General features: G+C 34.3%; 2 protein-coding genes across 2 annotated transcripts; one reads left to right on the top strand and one right to left on the bottom strand.

The window, feature by feature from the left end:
- Positions 1-2331: 2331 nt before the first annotated feature.
- LOC103985211 (protein disulfide isomerase-like 5-2) lies at positions 2332-9719 on the bottom strand. Its single transcript, XM_009402848.3, has 5 exons — positions 9385-9719; positions 6540-6643; positions 5990-6360; positions 5273-5580; positions 2332-2891 (listed from the first exon to the last, which is right to left on the bottom strand). Exons 1-5 carry the CDS (start codon positions 9619-9621, stop codon positions 2571-2573), a joined length of 1341 nt encoding a protein of 446 aa, XP_009401123.2. The 5' UTR covers positions 9622-9719; the 3' UTR covers positions 2332-2570.
- Positions 9720-18106: 8387 nt separating this feature from the next.
- Positions 18107-19313, top strand: LOC135675053 (myb-related protein 308-like). Its single transcript, XM_065185312.1, has 3 exons — positions 18107-18407; positions 18499-18628; positions 18696-19313. The coding sequence occupies exons 1-3, from the start codon at positions 18275-18277 to the stop codon at positions 19156-19158; spliced, it is 726 nt and encodes a 241-aa protein (XP_065041384.1). The 5' UTR covers positions 18107-18274; the 3' UTR covers positions 19159-19313.
- The last annotated feature ends 1757 nt before the right edge of the window (positions 19314-21070 follow it).

Consider the following 21070-nt stretch of genomic DNA (forward strand, 5'->3'; position numbering starts at 1 on the left):
ACATTTAGACGTAAAACTGTATTCAGACGTAAATCGGCTTTCTTCGCTCAATCATCAGATTTCAGTTCACGTTTACGTCTTGGTTTGAACTGCATACTGCCTTCTGCGAGTATACAAACGAGTTTCAAAGTTTAGACGTAAATCTGCGTCTAACTGTGTTTAGACGTAAATCTGCGTTTAGACGTAAAACTGCGTTTAGACGTAAAACTGCGTTTAGACGTAAAACTGCGTTTAGACGTAAAACTGCGTTTAGACGTAAATCTGCGTTTAGACGTAAAACTACGTTTAGACGTAAAACTGCGTTAAGACGTAAATCTGCGTTTAGACGTAAATCTACATTTAGACGTAAATCTGAGTTTAGACGCAAAACTGCGCTTAGACGCAATCTGCGCTTAGACGCAAAACTGCGCTTAGACGCAATCTGCGCTTAGACGCAAACTGCGCTTAGATACAAACTGAGAATTTGCTTTTGCATCATAATAGTTTTTGAACGAACGCAGCTTTTGGTTTTTAATTTATTATAAGATTTCCGCTGCACTAATTCACCCCCCCCCCCCCCTCTTAGTGCTCTCGATCCTAACAGTATGTTATGACCTGCTAATATTTATTGGGCCACAAACACTTAGCTTTAAAATGATACTTACTTCCAACTTATCTCGTATTTTCAAATAGCTTCTTATTTATTCTTTGTGTCAATAGAATTATTCCTACAATGGAATAGTCAATATCTTTTGGATTCCATTACAATTAGTCCTATAAGTTATATGATTAAATGTATAGAATGATATATATAATTTATAGTTATATCTTTTGATGTAAAGAATAATATAATTTTACGAGTTATATGATTTAAAAATACTGAAGCATTAGGAGTTAGCTCTTGGAAGTGAAAGAAAATTATTGATAGTTTTTTAGTTAGATTTTTAGAAAGTAAATAAATAAATATATTTTTTTTCTCTCTATAAATAGACATATATCTGTTAAATGTTAAGCATTTGCCAACAGTCGTCTCTTTTGTCATTACATCTATAAGTCAGAAAAAGTCACCAAGTGGAACAAAATCTATTTATAGCTAAAATAGGGTAAGAAGCAAAATCTATTTGATAGCTATTTAAGAAGTGACCTTTCTGTGACTTCAACATATTACCTTCATCATTATGTGTTAACACAGTGCTATTTATTGAGCTAATAGGTCAATTGAGTTTTCATGTTTTGAATTTTTACTTCTACTTTCGTTACACATTTTTATTTAATAGGTCAGTTATCTTTATTTTTGTTATGTTGATAGTGTTTTTATCTCTTATTATAGATAATCCTTTTGTTAAGTATGATAGTGGTTCCGGTGAAAGTGAGAACGAAGGAGATGAAATAGAAAAAAATTAAAAAATATAATAGTACAAGTAGAGGTCAAGAAAATTAATCAACAGCTTATGGTTTATAAGAAAGACCTTACTCGATTTATATATACAATCGACTAGCTTAGAGACTCTATCACCGTATTATCAAAAATGAATAAAAGGATAATAATAATAATAATAATAATAATAATAATAATAATAATAATAATAATAGTGAAGACATAATAGTTGGTGTTAAAGTAGATGACAAAACTAAAATAAAATATAACATATATATCTTGTTGTTGGAGGTGACAAGAATAACCATAACCTTTAACTTGAAATTAGGTTTTGCTAATATTGAAGAGTTTTGTGCTACTATTAAGTTATATATCATTTTGGACAAATAACTCATATATATATAAAATAATAAAGATAGAATTAGGGTGATATGCTAAGCTAGATGTCACCGGATAATATATACATAAAAAATACAAGGATAGACAACTCGCAAATAAAAATTTTGAATGTAGAATATTTATGTGAGAGATTATTTAACAATCCTCTAGCTATAGTTAAATGGTTGGCCTAACCAATAAATTACTAACCCCGTCATACACATAATATCACCACCATCTTAGGCAAGCTAAGTCTCAACACAACGATCATTCTTCCAACTCAACATTCAATTCTTAAACCTATGATCTTCCAAGTACAAATTCTGATCTAATTTTTTTTAATAAAATATTAATTTTTAAATTCATCAATTGATATCATCAAAATATAAAGTTCTCAAATTTATGGTGAATATTTTACTATTTGTTAAGTTTATGTAATCCTTTTGTTAAGTTTAAAAAAATATAGTATTGTTACAAACAAACTACAAAACAATCTCCTTTACCAGGCAATTTACTATGATGTATAACATTTAAAGACAAAATTGGTTTAGAAAAGATTTAGCATCCCAACAATGAAAGCTTGGTAAAGTGTGAGGTGTGCAAGTCAGTTTGATCTAACATACATATCAAGCACATACATAAGCTAAAAGCTGCAGGAGAATGGGGCTCTCTACAATGTCAAATAAAATAGTTTTGTGGATAAATGAAAGAAAACAATTTTTAATACAATCCTGATTCCATGTTTGGGTTGATGATATATAAATATGGCGGTGCACAGAAACAAAATTGCAGTGAAACAACCATCTGAGTGTTCTGAGAAAAAAAGCATCAACCATCAGTCTTCCTTGTTCCCTGGTTGATAATCTCTGCGGTTTTCGATATGTGAAGTGCTTGCATCTGTGCCTTCTGCACCATCTTGGATTCCTCTAAATTGGGGGTTCTCTTCAGTTTGACTAAAGTTCTGAATGACCATTAGAACAGCAACTATGAAGACAATAAGGTAGACTGTTCTTATGCTGACTAACGAGTTAATGAAGCCAATCAGTGAAGGGCCATTCATTTCCTTTTTTATTGTTTTTCCATCTCTATATCCTTCAAGAAAACGACTAATTTGAGATCCTTGATCATTGTCGTCTAGGTCTTCTGAACCTACAACCTTCAGCACAAAGGAATTGAGAATGGTCAAAATCAACAAGTATTGGAACTGCTTCTTGGTCATATAAATAACACTACAAAATGAAACCAAATTAAAGAAGGCTGTGAACCAAAATGTGATTGAAAAACAAGCCAACATCCAACATATTTCGCCATTCCGAGTGATGCTTCCCTACAGATACATAAATTCATAACATAATAAACTTCACAAAGAAAGTCCTGCATAACCTGACACAATGATGAAGAAGCCTATTCCATTGTTGGTTTCCTCATACATACCACTAGTAGCAAATAAATTGCTAAGATCTAGCTATCATTTTAAAAAAATGTGAATGCATGGAAAAAAGAATTTACTGCTACAAATGATATGATTGCACTTACCGCTAGTTGTGAGCTTATTCCTGAAAGAAATTTGCCTTCACTAACTACATGTGAGACTAGAGTTATACTTCAAACCGGGGATTTTTTTTCACTTTATATACAATGAATTCTAATTTTAGGTTTCAAGGAAATCAGAAGTTAAAGTTAATTTCCAGAATGCTTTTAACTATTTATTAAACAAAGCATTAAAAATTAATCCATTGTTGCCACTATAATGATAAGAAAGGTGGTTCATGTTTAGGAACTTGGGACCCAAATATTACCCGGCTAAACACGACCAGTTTGTGGTTCGAATAAGTAGGTGAACACTCTATGCTTCACAAAAGTGAGTTGCATTGCTGCTCAACATATGAACATGTAATTGACTCATGTTCCACTTTAAGAAATGTTGACCTTTCACTAATAGACATTGATAATCAAGAGAACTATTCATTTATTAACTTAAGAACAATTACTGGCTTGACAAATTTTTACCAAGAGTTTACGGCTTAAGTTAGGGAACTACAATGAAATAACATTCCCAACTATATACCATATCACTTGAAAATTTGGAATTTATCATGTCTAGTTTATATTCACAAAATTATTTCCTCTATCTGTCATAAGATTAAGTGGCTTTGTTTGAAAGATCAATTTGATAATTTCTATTTGTAATGATAAATCATTCAATTAACTGTATGCTATGTACAGACTGTTTTATATCATTATGGTTATTGGTCACTTGTCAGGAGGTTAAAATTTCAATGAAATTTCTGAGATGCAACAATAGTTGTTAATTATAGAGACCATCACAATCATTTTGAATTCTGTGTTCTTGTGGTTTTCTTTGACTTCATTTTCTTGCAATTCTATTACCAATGTGTTTGTTAAAAAGAGGCTTGGGACTTTAATCAGGAAAAAAGGAACATCCGAACAACACAGTTTTCTTATCAACATATTAAAGACCTGAATGACCAGGTACAGTCATATGCTTTTGTCTACCAATGCCTAAGCCATCTATAATTAACACTATGGATTTAGGCAGAGATCTCTTATGATGCAACACCTGGTAAAATTGGGCAGATTAGCCTAGAGATATGTTGTATCAACCTTGACCTTAAACAATCATGGCAAAAAAAACAAAAAAAATGAGGAATTTTTCAACATACCACTAGGGCAATACCATCAGCCCCTGACTTGTCAAAATTGTTCAGAATTGAATATCCTTCTTGTTGATCAACAGGGTGGACAAGAATCTCCAAACACTAGCATGTGACTGCAGGTGGATTTTGGTTCAACTATAGTTTTGAGCAGTTGCTAAAATCAACTTTCTAGGGATTCAGCATTATTTATAAGATTTTTGTTTGCTCTGTAAATCTTGACAAAAAAATCTACATACCTTGACACGTAAAGAAAAAGAAGGCAAGAGAAGTCTGAAGCACCAATTTTGTAAAATTTGGTCAACATTTATCCAATCTAGAAGGAAGAAAGGTGGCTATAAAATTATATGCCAAGACATGTGAACTGGGTGTGTCTTTTATAACTTCGAGCAGTAAATTTCCCAAACATGTCTTGATGAATCATTCAGCTATGAACTACAACACTTGACGTATTGGAATACTGTGTAATATGTTCTATGTATAGCATCAAGTTATGTTTAGGAGGCTCCGGTATCATCACAATTGCAGGTTAGACTTAATAGACATGGAACATATGATCAGATATTCATAGCATTAGAGGACTTGAAAATTTTGATGATTTATATTACATCTCCACGCATATAATCATACAATGTATATGCTTACAGAAAGTAATAAAGATATCAGCAACTGCAGCAAGAAAGAAGATAACAAATTAATCTAATTGATTGTACTACATAATTAGAAACTAAAAAATTTAAACAAATACAATAAAATTAAGGAAAATCGTATAATAAGCATATAACATTACATACAAAACATATATTATTGAATTAGTATTCAGGGAATGAGTGCATTTTAATGGATGTAAAAATGAACTTACTATATGGTAATCTTCTTTTCCATCCCAAACAAGAAGTTTTGGCAGTTTTGATCTCTTACTGATATCAAATGTGTCAACAAATTCTCCCCATTGCTTGACTCCAACATATCCAAATATTAGGTCACGATTTGCAGTTGCAGCAGACCTCAAAATTCTAACCAATTTTAGTGAGTTCTCATCTAACTCATCCTCCACTATTGTTAGGACAATTTTTCTCTCATCATCCTTCACCAACTTGAGTGTTTCAGAATTAATGGGTACAGTAAGAGGCAACTGATTTTGTCGTATAAAATCTTCCAAGAATTCTCCTGTAATTTTAACTTAAAAATCTTAGTAACAGTCTTCCAACAATACTGTTTTACAAAGAGAAACAAATACCAAGAGGAATACAAATCATTATGAGCCTAATTAATTTCAATGCAGAAGAACCAGAAACCAATGACAGATAAAGATGCAAACTATAATTAAAATTCAAGAGAACCTAACCCATTTAAAATAATAGAAAAAATAACATTGAACCCATGATCACAAGACCATTGCTGAACCCTGATGAATGTCTATAGCAAGCAGGCAGTGAGTTAGACAATGAAGTTACAGATTTTTCTAATTGTGAGTTTTATTTTTTATAGTACTTGACTTAATCACTAAGTTAGCTTCTTTAGCTTAATAATAGGAAATGTCATCCTTAATTTGTTTAAAAGACCTACTGGAACTCACCTTCAAAAGGGCCATAGAACACACTTTGCTCATTATATTTGGGATGAAGAGATACCAATGCTGGAACTTTGTCAAAATCATATGCCACCATAATTTCCTCTGAGAAATCTTTTGCTACAGAAAACCAGGCTTTTTTCTTGTACTTGCGGGCAAGTTCCAGGATAACAGATTCATTCAGGCCAAAGCCAATGAACATAGGGAAGTTAGCACCAGCCATATCAATAAAATTTTGGACCGCTGAGTCAGACTCAAGGAAAGAAATATCAGGTGCAACAAACTTCTGTAGGAAACGTACAAGCAAATCAGCATTCCTTGGACCAGTGTACTCCATAGGGACTCCGTGCATAAAAAGCTTAATTGTAGGATACCCGCTGCAGTTTAGCATAATAATAAAAACTAGGTTTAACATCAGAAATTCCTAGTATTATGTAATGATCCATGGGTCTATCTCACTATCTCAAGCTATCATCAAAACAGTATTTACCAAGTCTGATATTACACATTCAGACTTGTCAAGGGATTCAACATGATAAGGGAGAAAAGCACATACTCTATTTCATATTTGGCAGCAAGTTTTGTATACTTGTCAGCATTTATCTTAGCAATCACGATTGGTTCATTCAGCTGAGCCAGAACTGGGGCAGCTTTATCCAACTGCAAATCAGAGAAAAGAATTATTAGTGTCACTCTACATAACTAATAAAAGTAAGATACACAATTTAAGCTGCAAACATTTTCAGTTCTAGGAGAATAATGTATTGTCATAAAGCTGATCCCAATTCTGGGGCTCGTATGAGGAGGATCTCATACGTCTCTACTGTAAAATTAGGAATAGCAAACATGAAGTAAGCTCCAAGCTAACATTATATGGAAAGAAAACCCTCTAGAAGCAAAATTATTGCTCCAGGAACACTGCAGCACTATGCAAAAAACACATGCTTTACCAAAGCAAAGGGCACTTAGTTAATGAAATTATGATGCTAAAATTTAATCAAATCAAGAATCAATATTTATCTGCCATTTCATGATAATGCAAATAATAAAAATCCTTTTTCCACACAGTACAGCTAGAAGGAAAATAGAGTGAGCCAAAGTGACGACTAGAGAACACCCCGCCCACATCGACAAGCATGATAGTCATCAGCAGAAGCAATTCCAACTCACTTCAAAGCAGAAAGAAAAGGACATGGAAGTCCCCTTTCTTCTCAATCAGGAGATCCTTTTGAAATTAATGTGACGAAGGGAACTAGAATAGTTGGATAAGGCTTCATAGGAAGTCTCACCAATTTGGATCTGACCGTGGTCTTGTAAATCCAAAATTCTGGCCCTGATGACAATGCTAATCGGAGTGCTTTACCAAACTGCAGGTGCATGTGTGGTCGCATTCATGGTGGTGCTTTTTGATTCCCATGTACCCCATCCAAGATTAGAATGAGCCTGCCGGTGGACCACTGCCATTCCATTCTAGTGCTCTTCCTTTTTTGGAAGAAAGACACAGGCCAAACAACAGACAGAACACAGGACAAGAAGAAAATTAAAAAGATTGCTACATAAACACTGGAAAGTAGCAGAAAAAAAAAGAAAAAGAATGAAGAAGCGGGATTAAGAAAACCACAAAGAATAAGAAAAAATAAAAGAGGGAAAGATGACGTTAATAGATGAGCGAGAAAGTTGGATAACTTGTTCTTGTTTAAAATATAAATCAAATCCTTTTCCAAAATGAAGCAAAATGTGTTCCTCTTTTTTCGTGTATAAGAACAGAAGGGGAATGATTGCTATGCTTGATTCCTCCACTATTCAGACCTATCAGGAAATCCTGAAAAGATAAATAACAAATGAACCGATCCAATAATTTTATTTCCATAATGAAATCCTGCAGTAGTATATAAAAGAGATATTTATAGCTATACACATAAGGTGTGCCTTTCAATAAAAGAGCAAAATAAATAAAGATAACTTGTTTTTTTTCAAATATAAATCAAATCCTTTTCCAAGATGAAGCAGAATGGGTTTTTCTTTTTCACATATAAAAATGGAAGAGGAATGCAATGCTTGATTCTTCTTTTCAGACCTATCAGAGGATCCTAATAGATAAATGATGATTTTGTTTCCATCAATGAATTCCTAAGCTAGTACACAAAAAACCTTATTGTAGCCATACATAAGAAGGTTTGCATTTTCTGTGCCCTAATTTTTTGATGAGGCCCATGAGGTGCACCGCTATTGTTCGTCTTTGTTGGAGCTTCTAAGCCTCAGCTCAAGTGGGGAACAAGATTAGGGCCTTGGTGGGCCTTGACCATTAAATGCATCTTAGTTTCGCCTTTGAACACACTGCCTAGAGAATTGCATGACATTCTGTCACAAATATCTCAAGATCCAAATATATGTAGAACATCCAATAATCCCAAACCAAAAGGCTTAAAGGAATCTGTTGCTTGCATTTGATTCTAGTTATCATACTCTCTGCAGTTTATATTAAATTAAAAGGTTACAGAAAATATGTGAAACGACATAAATCCTTCTTTGAATTTCCAAAGCCAAGAAGTAATATGGCAAACCCCTCAGTTCAATTTTCTCAGTCACTACATTGTGCCAATCAACATCCATTGGAACTGATTTTTCCAATTAACTTCTGGACTCAAAGGAATGGAATAACAGCTACATAACCCAGATATTCCCACATACTGATGCAAAAGTTATATTTTAGCTCTCTCATCATTTTCTGGGAAAACTTGCATCTCCTTCCTTAACAACCTGTGTAGAAACTTTCTTTTAGATTTTTCTATGTAATCATCATATGGCCTGTCCAGTGTCCATGTAAGATATCTCTGCCTCAAAAGCTTCAGCTGTGTCTCGAATTAGTGTACATAATGTTCTGAAACACATAGAAAGCAGATAATAAAAAAGAAGGTCAAATCTTCCTTCTTATGCCAATCTGACAGACAATTTCCTAAACCATGCATTTTCTTATCAAAGCTCAAACTAAACATAAACATAATTAAGTTATCACTTCTTAATGGTAAGAGATTTGAAGGAACAATGCTTTTAAACTAAACATAATTAAGTTATTCTTTTACTCCTCAAATGATGTAAAACATACAAATTTAAAGGAATAACAAGATCATTTTACAGCATATTTCTTGCGAACTAGATCCCTGGCAAAGAAAAGATTATGGTGCCAAATTCAGAAATCCTCCTTGAGATTCATATAATAGGGTTTTAAATGACTTCAAGCAAACCGCAAAAAAATGCCTGAGCCGGATTTCAATGGGCATATATTCTAACTTACGCTCATAAAATTAACGGCAGGTCGCCTGATCTTTAGATCTCGGATTAACTGCTCAACCAACAGAACACAGAGGAGAGGAGCCGAGAATCATGGCACGGATGAATACCTCGGGAGCAAGCCGCTTGCAATGGCCGCACCAGGGGGCATAGAAATCTACGAGGATGAAGTCGAAGGCGGAGATCGCCCGGTCGAAGCTCGCGTCGTCGAGCTCGACGACGGTGCCGTCCGTCGGGAACTCGTGGACCGATGCCGCCGCCGCCGCCGCGGCAAGCCACCAAAGGGATGCACAAACCGAGATCAGCGGTGGATATGGGATCCGGCGGCGGGGCTGCGTCGTCGCCATCGCCGTCGCTTCCTCGCGCGGTGGCGGTGGCTGGCTTCTCCGCTGCCTCTGTTCGGCACCGAGTTCTGTTTTTGTTTTTGTTTTAGGCCGTTTGGCTACCAAAAACTATTATTGTCGTTGTGTGATTAGTTCGAGATCATGTTAACAAATGCACTAACCAAAAGTGTTTTTATCATTGTGCTTCATCATTTGCGTAACTTAAACATGCGAAAAGTGTTTTTCGCAACAAAATGTGCAAAGCTGAGAGTTACAGTTATCAGAATCGGACCAGCCGGTCCTACTGGAGAACTCATGAACCGGATCCGATTCTATAAAAACGAACCGGTAGGTTTTTGGGCGTATCTAAAGGATGGCATATAAGTCGAATTATATTATAATTAAGGATACATGAGGAATATTAACATGAAAAGAAAAGAAAGGAATAGATATTTCTTGATATGACTTAATTATCTTTCTAACCTAAAATATTTAAGTTCATATTAAGATAATACACGTACTTTATCCTTATAAACGATCTCACGTTTGACATAAAAATAAATTAGAATATCATGATTTTTAGTGATTAAAAATTAAAATAGATGAGGATTCTGCCATCCAAAGCACACAAAACTATATTTAAATCTCTGTTAAAACGGTAGGATAATTTTTTAACCAACTCAATTTTTTGGTTAAAGAATACTATAAGTATGCTAAATCTTTTAAAGGTAGCTAATTTGTGTGATAAGTAATAGATGATACTTCTTATTATATTACGAAAGTATTGCTTATCCTTATACATAATTGAGAGTGCACAAAATTTAAAAAATATAAATAATAATTTTCATTTATAGTTTTCTTATATGATATATTAGTAAAAGTTTTACTTGTGATAATTAAATTTTAATTATTATTTTTTGATATTTATAAAATTATTTATTTATATATATATATATATATATATATATATATATATATATATATATATAATTATAAAAATAATATTTATTTTTTTATAAAGGTATTATTTATGTTTTATCATGATTATAATTGTCATATGAGTTTTATTTTATATTGATTAATATTTAATAATTATTATGATTATTATTTTATTATTATTAAACTATTTTTGTATAAATTAGATTAAAGAAGATTTAGTAAATATTATTTTTAATTTATATCCCTAAGTTTTATCTAATCAGTAACTACTAAAGTGGCATAGAATGAGACTTATAAGATATGAATTATAATAAATATTTTATCATTTATAAAATATTTTAAACTCTATTTTTATATTATTATATTAGTCTTGTAACCACTAAAATAGTCTAGATCAATAACTTATAAAATTAAATTTAAAAATTAGTTTTAAATTATATTAAAAAATAATATTCATAATGACACACATAATTAGGAGATTTAGATAATCCCAACTAAAAATATATTTCGAATAATTATATAATAGGTATGATAATATTATTTTATATATCCTTATAGTTTAGAGTTGTATAGAAGGTCATTTCTATTTATAGACAAAAGTAAAGTGTCTATGATAAGTAATTAGGAGAATCTCTTTTATTAAGATCATCTTCTAAAGAATTATATTATAATTAAATCTTTTTTCTATTGATCGATAATCGTAATCTAATTAAATTTATAATATATTTTATCTAATTAAATAATATCACATAATCGAACAAACACATCCTCGTAATGGATTTGGCTATTCGAACTTCGAATGACAACAACCAGTTGTTTATTTTCAAAGATGCATGGGTTCGGTGATTAACACGTTTCAAGCCAAAAGTTTTATCTGGAACTGAGGTTTTGGAATCCTATGTCTGGGTTGTAACGTAGTGATGCAGGAGAAGATAATGGTTGGTTTAGCTTGTGATACAGCTGACGTATCAGTGGGATCAGTCGATGTGGTACGGTGTGTGTGTGTGGCAATGGAGGCTTGTTTGTTTGGTTTGCAGAATGCATGCCTTGTGTAAAGGCCAGTCTGTGACAGTAGCGTTCAGTCTAATAAAACAATCGAAGTTGATGGATGCATTCTAGAAGTCACATGTAAGGTCTAATAACCTATCAGCGTTAGCATCAAACTGTGGGTGAGGCCAGAAAATATTAGTTTTGTGAATCAGCAAGGTCAAACAGTTTTACTATACCTAGGATGACTCCGCATTTACTTTTTCAGTATTAGCTTCTAGCAATTGGCTTATGAAATGTAGTTAGTGCAGAACAAAAAACTTCAGTCACAGCTTCGACTTATCAAGCTCTGCAGCCTACCTCGCTAATTAATTTGGTTTCTTTTTCAAGCATGTAAAGGAGAAGCAATCTGAAGTCTGAAGCACTTTAGTAGTTCAAACTTCCAATAAGCAGAACAAGAAGTTTCTATAGGAAGATGATGGAAGCACATTATGAGGGTCCTAAACGTATCTAGGAATAACTATCAAGCTTAAGGTTAATTAGCACACACAAATGGTAAGTGTTCCTTTACATATAGAGAACCAAAACTTGTTCCATTTGTTTATTTTGATAACTATCTTTTACTTTTACCCTCTGTACATGATCATTCTCTTCTTTTCTGCTTCACTCTGCCCAGATTGTTCTCATGTCTCAAAAACATATAATTTCTGATCCATGTGCAGGACTTTCTGAACTCTACTGTAATACCTCAGTTGCTTCTCATGGCTGCACTGCAAGATGTACATCAACCTGGTATAGGATACTTGAGAAGAAAATGGAAAGACAAAGGCCTTTCAACCTGGCAGAGACTGACTGAGGTGGAGAAGATTTTGGCTGAGACCTTAGGCCATCAACTAGATCCCACAAGGATCTTTTTCGGCCACAATGTCCACGGCAGTGACAGTAAAGATATTTATTCTACTTGTCCTCCAACGCAAAGCCCTCTTGGGTCCGGTGCTTGGACAATCTATTGATCTCAAATCAATAATTAAGAAAGAAAAGATAAAAAGGTAAAAGCAGCTAATCAGCGAGAGCAACAAGCATGGGAAAAACGATTAGGTTCTCTCTAAGGTACTTTCCTATTATACCCATTTTGTGAAATCTATAATTCTCTTTTGAGGAGATCCATCCTATATGATTTGCTATGCTAAGACAAGATCTATGTTCTTGATGTTATTATGATCCTCTAGTTATTCTAGAGAAGATTTACTGTAAATCTATTATCATTATCATTGATAGTGGAAGTTTGAGGTGGACTACGATCCCGTGATTTTTCCCACATTGGATTTTTCATGTTAAAAGATTTGGTCTCACTGTGTGATTGATTAATTTCTATATTGTTTATACTATGCTGATTGATATTTATATTTTGATATCAAGTTGGTATTTTGATGAGGAACCCATTTTGATACACAAAGAGGGAAAAGAATGATTCTGCTTCAACAAGTTTTTCCCAATAAGTGGTATCAGAGCAACAGGTTGTTTGGTGCTAATTTTTCTTGTGTGATTGAGATGACACAGTCAGATGATATGATTAAATTGAACTCATCAAATTATTCCACTTGGAGGCATCTGATGGAAGATTTACTCTATTGCAAAGATTTGTATAAGTCTATCAAGGTTAAAGATAAACATTCTACTATGGACGATGAAGAATGGGAAGTTCAACATAAAAAAGTCATTCAACATAAAAAAGTCATTGCCTATATTAGAAGATGGATGGATATAAACTTGCATGAGCATATTTGGAATGAAACCAAAGCTAATGTTGTTTGGCAAAAATTAGAAAATCTCTTTACGCAAAAGATAGTAGGAAATAGAATTTCTCTCCTCAAAAGACTTGTAAATTTACAGTATAAAGATGGTGGTAATATTATTGAGCACATAAGCCTATTTCAGAGTCTTGCAAGTAAGTTAGTTGCTATAAAAATGAATATAGATGATGAGATGCAAGGATTATTACTTCTCAGCTCTTTACTAGAAAGTTGAGAAACGTATGTTGTGACTATTTGCAACTCCACGCTAGAGGAAACTCTAACTATAGATATGGTTAAAGATAGTTTGCTAAATGAAGATGCTAGAAGGAAAGAACATGGTGAATCTTCTTCTGGTGCATTTGTTACTAAAAAACAAGAAAGACGTGGAAGAAGTCATAGCAGAAACCCACATGGATATAGAGGAAGATCTAAGTATAGAAGAGATATCAAATATTTCCACTGTAACAGGCTAGGTCACATGAAGAAATAGTATAGGTTTTAGAAGCGAGAATAGAATGAAATAAAGAAAAATGAGAAAGAGACTGATACAATTGCTGCTGAAGGTAATATCACTATTGTATGTGATGAAGGTTGTGTTAGTCTTGTAGCTCAGGACAGTAATTGGGTAATTGACTCTGGTGCTTCATTTCATGTCACTTCTCATGGTGATTTTTTTAGATCTTATACTGTTGGTGATTTTGGTAATGTTAGAATGGGAAACAATAGTACATTTAAGATTGTGGGTATTGGATATATTTGCTTGGAGACCAATATTGGGAGTAAATTGATACTCAAAGATGTAAGGCATATTCCAGATATTCGTCTTAACTTGATATTTACAGGTAGACTTGATGATGAGAGCTTTGCACACTATTTTAGTGAAAGCAAATGGAAACTCACTAAAAGTTTTCTAATTGTGGCAAGAGAAAAGAAACTTAATTCTTTTTATGTCATGGAAGCTAAGCTACACAAAAGAAAAATTAATGCAATTAAAAAAGATGAAAGTATAGATATTTGACATAAGAGGCTTGGACATATCAGCGAGAAGGGACTTCAAACTCTTTTTAGAAAGCAATTCTTACTAGAGTTGCAAAGTACATCTCTTAAATCTTGTGATCATTGCTTAGTTGGAAAAACACACAGAGTTGCATTTCATACATATCCATCATCTAGAATATCAGATGTTATTGATTTAGTTCATACTAATGTTTGTACTATGCAAACTAGAACTCTTAGATGTGCTCTTTATTTTGTTACTTTTATTGATGACAATTCTAGAAAAGTATGGGTTTTTACTTTAAAATATAAAGATCAGGTACTTGATGTTTTTAAGGAGTTTCATGTCAGTGTTGAAAGAGAAACTAGTAGAAAACTAAAGTGTATTCGATCAGATAATGGTGGCGAGTACAGGGGTCTTTTTGAGAATTATTGCGGGCTCCATAGTATCAAGCTTGAGAAAACAGTTCCTAAAACTCCTCAATAGAACGGTGTGGCAGAAAGGATGAACAGAACCATTGAAGAAATGATTAGGTGTATGCTTTCCCATGCCAAGTTACCAAAGTCATTTTGGAGAGAGGCTATGAGAACTACAATTGATCTGATAAATCTTTCTCCATCAGTTTCTCTCAAAGGTGATATTCCAAAGAGAGTATGGAGAGGAAAAGATATAACTTATAATTACTTAAGAGTCTTTGGGTGTAAAGCATTTGTTCATATTCCCAAAGATGAGAGGTCCAAGCTTAATAGTAAAGCAAACACATATATCTTCTTGGGATATGGTTATGAAAAGTTTAGGTACAGATTATGGGATCCAATGAACAAGAAGATTATTAGAAGTAGAGATGTTGTATTTCTTGAAGGCTAATTGTTTGATGATGGTGATAATATTGAGAAGCTAGAAACCTCTGTTTATATTCCTTAGAGATTGGGTCCAGTTCCTTCACCTATAGTTCATGATGATTATGGGGGAGATGAACAAGAAGATTGTGGTGAGAATACCAGTGATGATACACCTATAGTTGATGATGCTAAACCAACTGAACAAGCACCTCCACTACCAGTTGAGATTCCATTGAGAAGATCCACTAGAGAGCGACAACCAACTACCAGATATCCTCCATATGAGTATGTACCATGAAACTATTCTACATGAGAATAAGAATGAGTGGGTTAAAGATGAGATCCTTGTTTGAGAACCATACCTATGACTTGGTAAAATTGCCTAAAGAGAAGAAAGCTCTCAAGAATAAGTGGGTTTATAAATTGAAGACTAAAAATAATAGCTCACAACAAAGATACAATGCACGACTAGTTGTGAAGGGATTTAGTCAGAAAAAAAGGTTTTGAAGAAATATTTTCTCCAATTGTGAAAATATCCTCTATCCAAGTTGTTCTTGGTTTAGCTACCCGCTTGAATTTAGAAGTTAAGCAACTTGATGTAAAAATAGTATTTCTTTATGAAGACTTAGAAAGAAGAAATTTATATGGAGCAACCAGAATGTTTCAAAGTCAAGGGAAAAGAAAATCTGGTGTGTAAGCTTAGAAAAAACTTATATGGACTTAAATAGGCACCTAGACAATGGTACAAAAAGTTTGATTCCTTTATGATAAGCCAAGATTATAATAGAACCACATCTGATCATTGTGTGTTTACGAAAAAATTTTCATATAATGATTTTATTATTTTACTGCTATATGTTGATGATATACTAATTGTTGGTCATGATGCTGAAAAAATTGAAAAGCATAAAAGAGAACTAAGTAAGTCTTTTGCCATAAAAGACTTGTGATCGGTAAAATAAATACTCGGCATGAAGATTCTTCGTGATAGGAAGAAAAGGAAGATTTGGCTATCTTAGGAGGCTTACATTGAAAAGGTTCTTAAAAGATTCAACATGAGTAAAGCCAAAACAGTTTGTTCTCCCCTTGCAGGTCATTTCAAGCTTAGTTCTAAACAATGTCCTACAAGTAAGAAAGAAAAAGAAGAAATATCCAGAGTGCCTTACTCATCTGTAGTAGGCAGTTTGATATATGCTATGGTTTGTACTAGGTCAGATATAACTCATGCAATTGAAGTTGTCAGCTAATTTCTCTCTAATCCTAGAAAGGAACATTGGATAGTAGTGAAATGGATATTAAGATATCTAAGAGATACTTTCAGGTTATGTTTATGTTTTGGTAATGATGAACCTGTGTTAGAAGGGTACATAGATACAAACATGGCAGGTGATACTGATTCCAGGAAGTCTACTTCGGGGTTCTTGATGACATTTGCAGGAGAGCATTCTCTTGGCAATCAAAGTTACAGAATTGTGTTGCTCTATCAACCATAGAAGCAGAATACATAGCAGTTACTAAAGTCTGCAAGGAAACTTTATGGATGAAAAAATTTCTATAGGAATTGGGCTTGAAACAGGAAGGATATACTATTTACTATGACAGTTAGAGTGTCATTCACCTCTCCAAGAATTCAACATACCATTCTAGATCCAAGCATATTGATGTGAGATATCACTGGATTCGTGATGTGCTTGAGATAAAAGAATTACAATTAGAAAAAGTGCATACTAATGAGAATGGATCAGATATGTTGACAAAACCTTTGCCTAAGGAGAAGCTTGAAGTATGTAGGCGAAGAGCGGGCTTAGTATAGTCCACCATATGAGTTGGAGAGGGAGAATTGTCGGGTCCAACCCATATGTGGGCTTGGACAATTTGGTCTATTGAGCCCAAATCAATAATTAAGAGAGAAAAGGCAAAAGGTGAGGGCAGCTAATTAGAGAGAGCAGCAAGCGTGTGCAGCAAACGAGTGCAGTGAACGACGACAGCACACGGCAAAAGAGAGAGAGAAAAGAAGAGAGAGAAGAAGAAGAGAGAAAGATCAGGTTTTTAAGTTTTTTGCTTGACGGTCGGTGGTCAAACGTTGTCATTTTTTACCCAAATTTTATATGGAGAATCTTTACAGTAAACTTTACAATCCTAATGGTTTGGTCTACAGTTTACCTTCTCTAAGGTACTTTCATGCTATACCCATTTTGTGAGACCTAAAATTCTCTTTTAAGGAGATTCATCCTATATGATGATATGTTAGAGCCAAGATCTATATTCTTGATGTTATTATGATCCTCTAGTTATTCTAGAGAAGATTTACTGTAAACTTGTTATCATTATTATTGATAGTGGAAGTTTGAGGTAGACTATAGTCTCGTAATTTTTTTCACATTAGGTTTTTCACGTTAAAAGATTTGATCTCACTGTGTGATTGATTAATTGCTCTATTATTTATGCTGTGCTGGTTAATATTTACATTTTGATATCAAATTGATATTTTGATAAGGAATCCATCTTGATACACAAAGAGAGAAAAAAAGTATTTCACAACATGTTTTTTCTAACACCCTCCGACTCTCAAGCTTCACCGTGATGAAGGCATGGGAGGTTTAGATTGAGACCATTGAGAATGTATCATTTTCCCATTTAAGGTTGTTTCTTGTAGTCCTATACATAGAGAAGCTGATGAATGAGTTGAGAAGAGGTGACTCAACTCAGAAAGGTAGTCAAGAGGCATTTGATGCCCTTACCTTCTTTGAGCTTGGAAAAGTCAATGAACGGACCACTTGATTCAGAATAAAAGCTGTCATCTTTCCTATCATGTAGGTCCTTGAGACACCTCTTCAGTACCACATGAGCCAACTTTCCCTGATTCTCCATGAAGCTGGGTCACAGGCCACTTGATGGATAGATATCCAGTAGGGAGACTGAAGAGTGTAATGGTGCAGAGAGGCATTGATAGAGTGAAGGACACACCTACTGTTGGAGTTGGATTGTGGACTAGCTGTCATCTTTCCTATCCATTTCCCTTTCCGGCTTCCCTTGTTGGCCTCCTTCCTCTCCAACTCAAAGCAATTGTTTCGACTCTCTTCTATCTTCCTTATCCTCTTTCTTCTCCATATGAAATGGGCAGATCTCCGTGCTGTGAGAAGGCTCACACCAACAAGGGAGCATGGACCAAGGAGGAAGACCAGAAGCTCATCTCCTACATCAGAACCCATGGTGAAGGTTGCTGGAGATCACTCCCTAAAGCTGCAGGTCCTACTACAACTCGTTTGAGTTATGCATCTCATGTTTGATCTGCTCAAAGGATAATTCTCTGTCTGCTGATCTTTTTCTGTACTTGTAGGTTTGCTCCGATGCGGTAAGAGCTGCAGGCTGCGGTGGATAAACTACCTCCGGCCCGACCTCAAGCGCGGCAAATTTACAGAGGAGGAAGATGAACTCATCATCGAGCTTCACGGCTTGCTTGGGAACAAGTAAGTTACCTTCTTTTTACCTTTACAGGTCATAAACATGCATGCAATGTTGTTTCTATCGATCAAGGTGGTCGCTGATAGCCGGGCGATTACCGGGGAGGACGGACAACGACATCAAGAACTACTGGAACACGCACATCAAGCGAAAGCTCCTCAGCCGGGGTATCGATCCCCAGAGTCACGGCCCGGCCAGTGGCAACGCCGCTCCGCGACGACAAGAAATCACGACCATTGCGCAGGACATGATTCTCTCGGAAGCCCCAGTCGACTGCTGCTACAAGACCATCAGCAGCGTCGGCGCCAGCCAAGACGTCGACCGCTGCGTCGTCCTCGACCTCGGCCTCTCCATGAGCCTCCCTGGCCGCTCTCCGGAACGTCTTCCCCAAACTTCAGTTGCTCCGGCAACAGCTGCAGCAAGTAGCTGCGCTCAACCCCTTCGTCTGTGCTGCCACCTAGGTTTCCAAAGCGGTGAAGCTTGTGGTTGCCCCGCCACCAAAAACCCACGGCTACTAAGAGCTAACACTAGTTGAGATTCTTCTATGTGATGGTACTTCTCCCACAGTAAAGTGGAAGGATGCCTGTGGTTGCTTCCAAATGCAAGTGAAATACTTGTCTCTCCAGGATTAATCTTAAAGAATATTTATTTGTAAAATCTCTTTATTATTTATAATCTATTTTTATTTTTTTTATATTTGTAACCTATATTTTAACAAATAAACTTAAATATCTTTCTTTCCTTGTCTTCTGTTCTTTTTTTTTTTTTTTTCACTAGATAAGCATCACGAATAAAGAGCATGAGATAATGATCGATGATCATATCGACAAAAAACATAAGGGAGCATCGAGCGAAGAGCATAGAGCGACGATCGAAGATAGTGTCAGTCGAGAGCACGAGGCAATGACAACTTCGATAATAAGAGCGAGATTGTGAAAAAAAAAAGATAAAATCAATAATACTAGGACCGTAGATAATAAAATAATATTTTATTATTTTTAAGAGAATATCAATAGCAAGATTGTCAAAAGAAAAAAGGGGTTATGAATATTATGCATCATCTTAAATTATATAACTCTGGATGAAAGTTATAATTTGTTTTGAATGATCTAAGTCTAGGTTTGATTAGAAGAGAAAAATAAAATTAGAAGACTGCAACTCATAAACCGTTAAAACAAAAAAAATAAAAGCATGCAAGGCACTATTTTACTGTGCCAGTTCACTAAGGTGAGTTTCTAACAAAAGTACTCTCATTCTTTATTCATCTTTTATTACAGTATTTCAATATTCTACATGTAATTCCTTCCCTGCTTAGGTGCGAACTATGAATCACAAAGCTTAGAATTCTTTGTTTATATAGTGATGTGTTAATTCCATGCTTCGTCAAGGTCAAGAGAGAACTTAGACTACCTTGATACATGTAGAGGTTGAATATTCATGGTGTCTTAAGATGAGTTGATGTCTATAGCACACCACTGGCCTGACCTTTAGGCATAAAAGATTATTCCTCCTTGAACATCCAACATATGGGTGGAAATATATATATATATATATATATATATATGATCCCATCAAATTAAGCAAAGAAAAGAAAAAGGATACATTGGACTGGAATTTGGTGGTTGGTAGCCAAATGACCTCACTCAACACTACAACATCTTGCCTTTGTTTCTGTTAAGCCATATTGTGCCATCTAAAAAACTAACTTGTAATATTATTAATCATTCAATCATATTATTAAATTAATATTATAAGTTTATTTTAAAAAATGATTGAATGATCATAAGTTATAAATTATCAAGCTTTTGGGATTTGTGGTCACTCAATCAAGTCTTTAAGATGATTAAAAAATGTTAATTATTTTTCATGATGTTTAATTACAAATATTTATACAATTATCATTCTTCGTTTAAGCTTACACTATATACTCGGTTTCCTTCACTTACTTGCAAGAGGAGATGGGGTGTTAGTATATACGTTAAGTTCTTTCTTAAATATATTCATACAGTTCTCATTCCTCATTTAGCTTAGACTTTTTTAAAGCTTAAGACTTTAGAATTATGATCATCCAATCATATTTTTAAGAGTCATTGGGTTCAACTTAGGATTTTGTTTCATTCTCCAATCTTTTAGTGTCCTTTTCTATGGGTTTAACCTTTGTATCAATGGATGGCTATTGGTTTAGATTATTGATCACAGAAGATATTATACGAGGCTTAAACTAATGTAAAATCATGCCCTTATGGTGATTTGATCTACTTTAAAGGCTTACTGATGAAGATGCAGTCCAACTTAAACTCCTAGTTTGAGCACAGAATCAGCTCATATACATTATAAACTTATTATTTTAGAGCATTATGACAAACCTAGAAGTGATAGAGTATGCACTCTTTAGCTTGTGCACATGTACTTCAGTTTAGGCATGGTTCTCCTCTATTTAGTACTGG

The sequence above is a fragment of the Musa acuminata genome, chromosome BXJ1-5 (assembly GCF_036884655.1).
Source record: "Musa acuminata AAA Group cultivar baxijiao chromosome BXJ1-5, Cavendish_Baxijiao_AAA, whole genome shotgun sequence".
Lineage (NCBI taxonomy): Eukaryota > Viridiplantae > Streptophyta > Magnoliopsida > Zingiberales > Musaceae > Musa > Musa acuminata.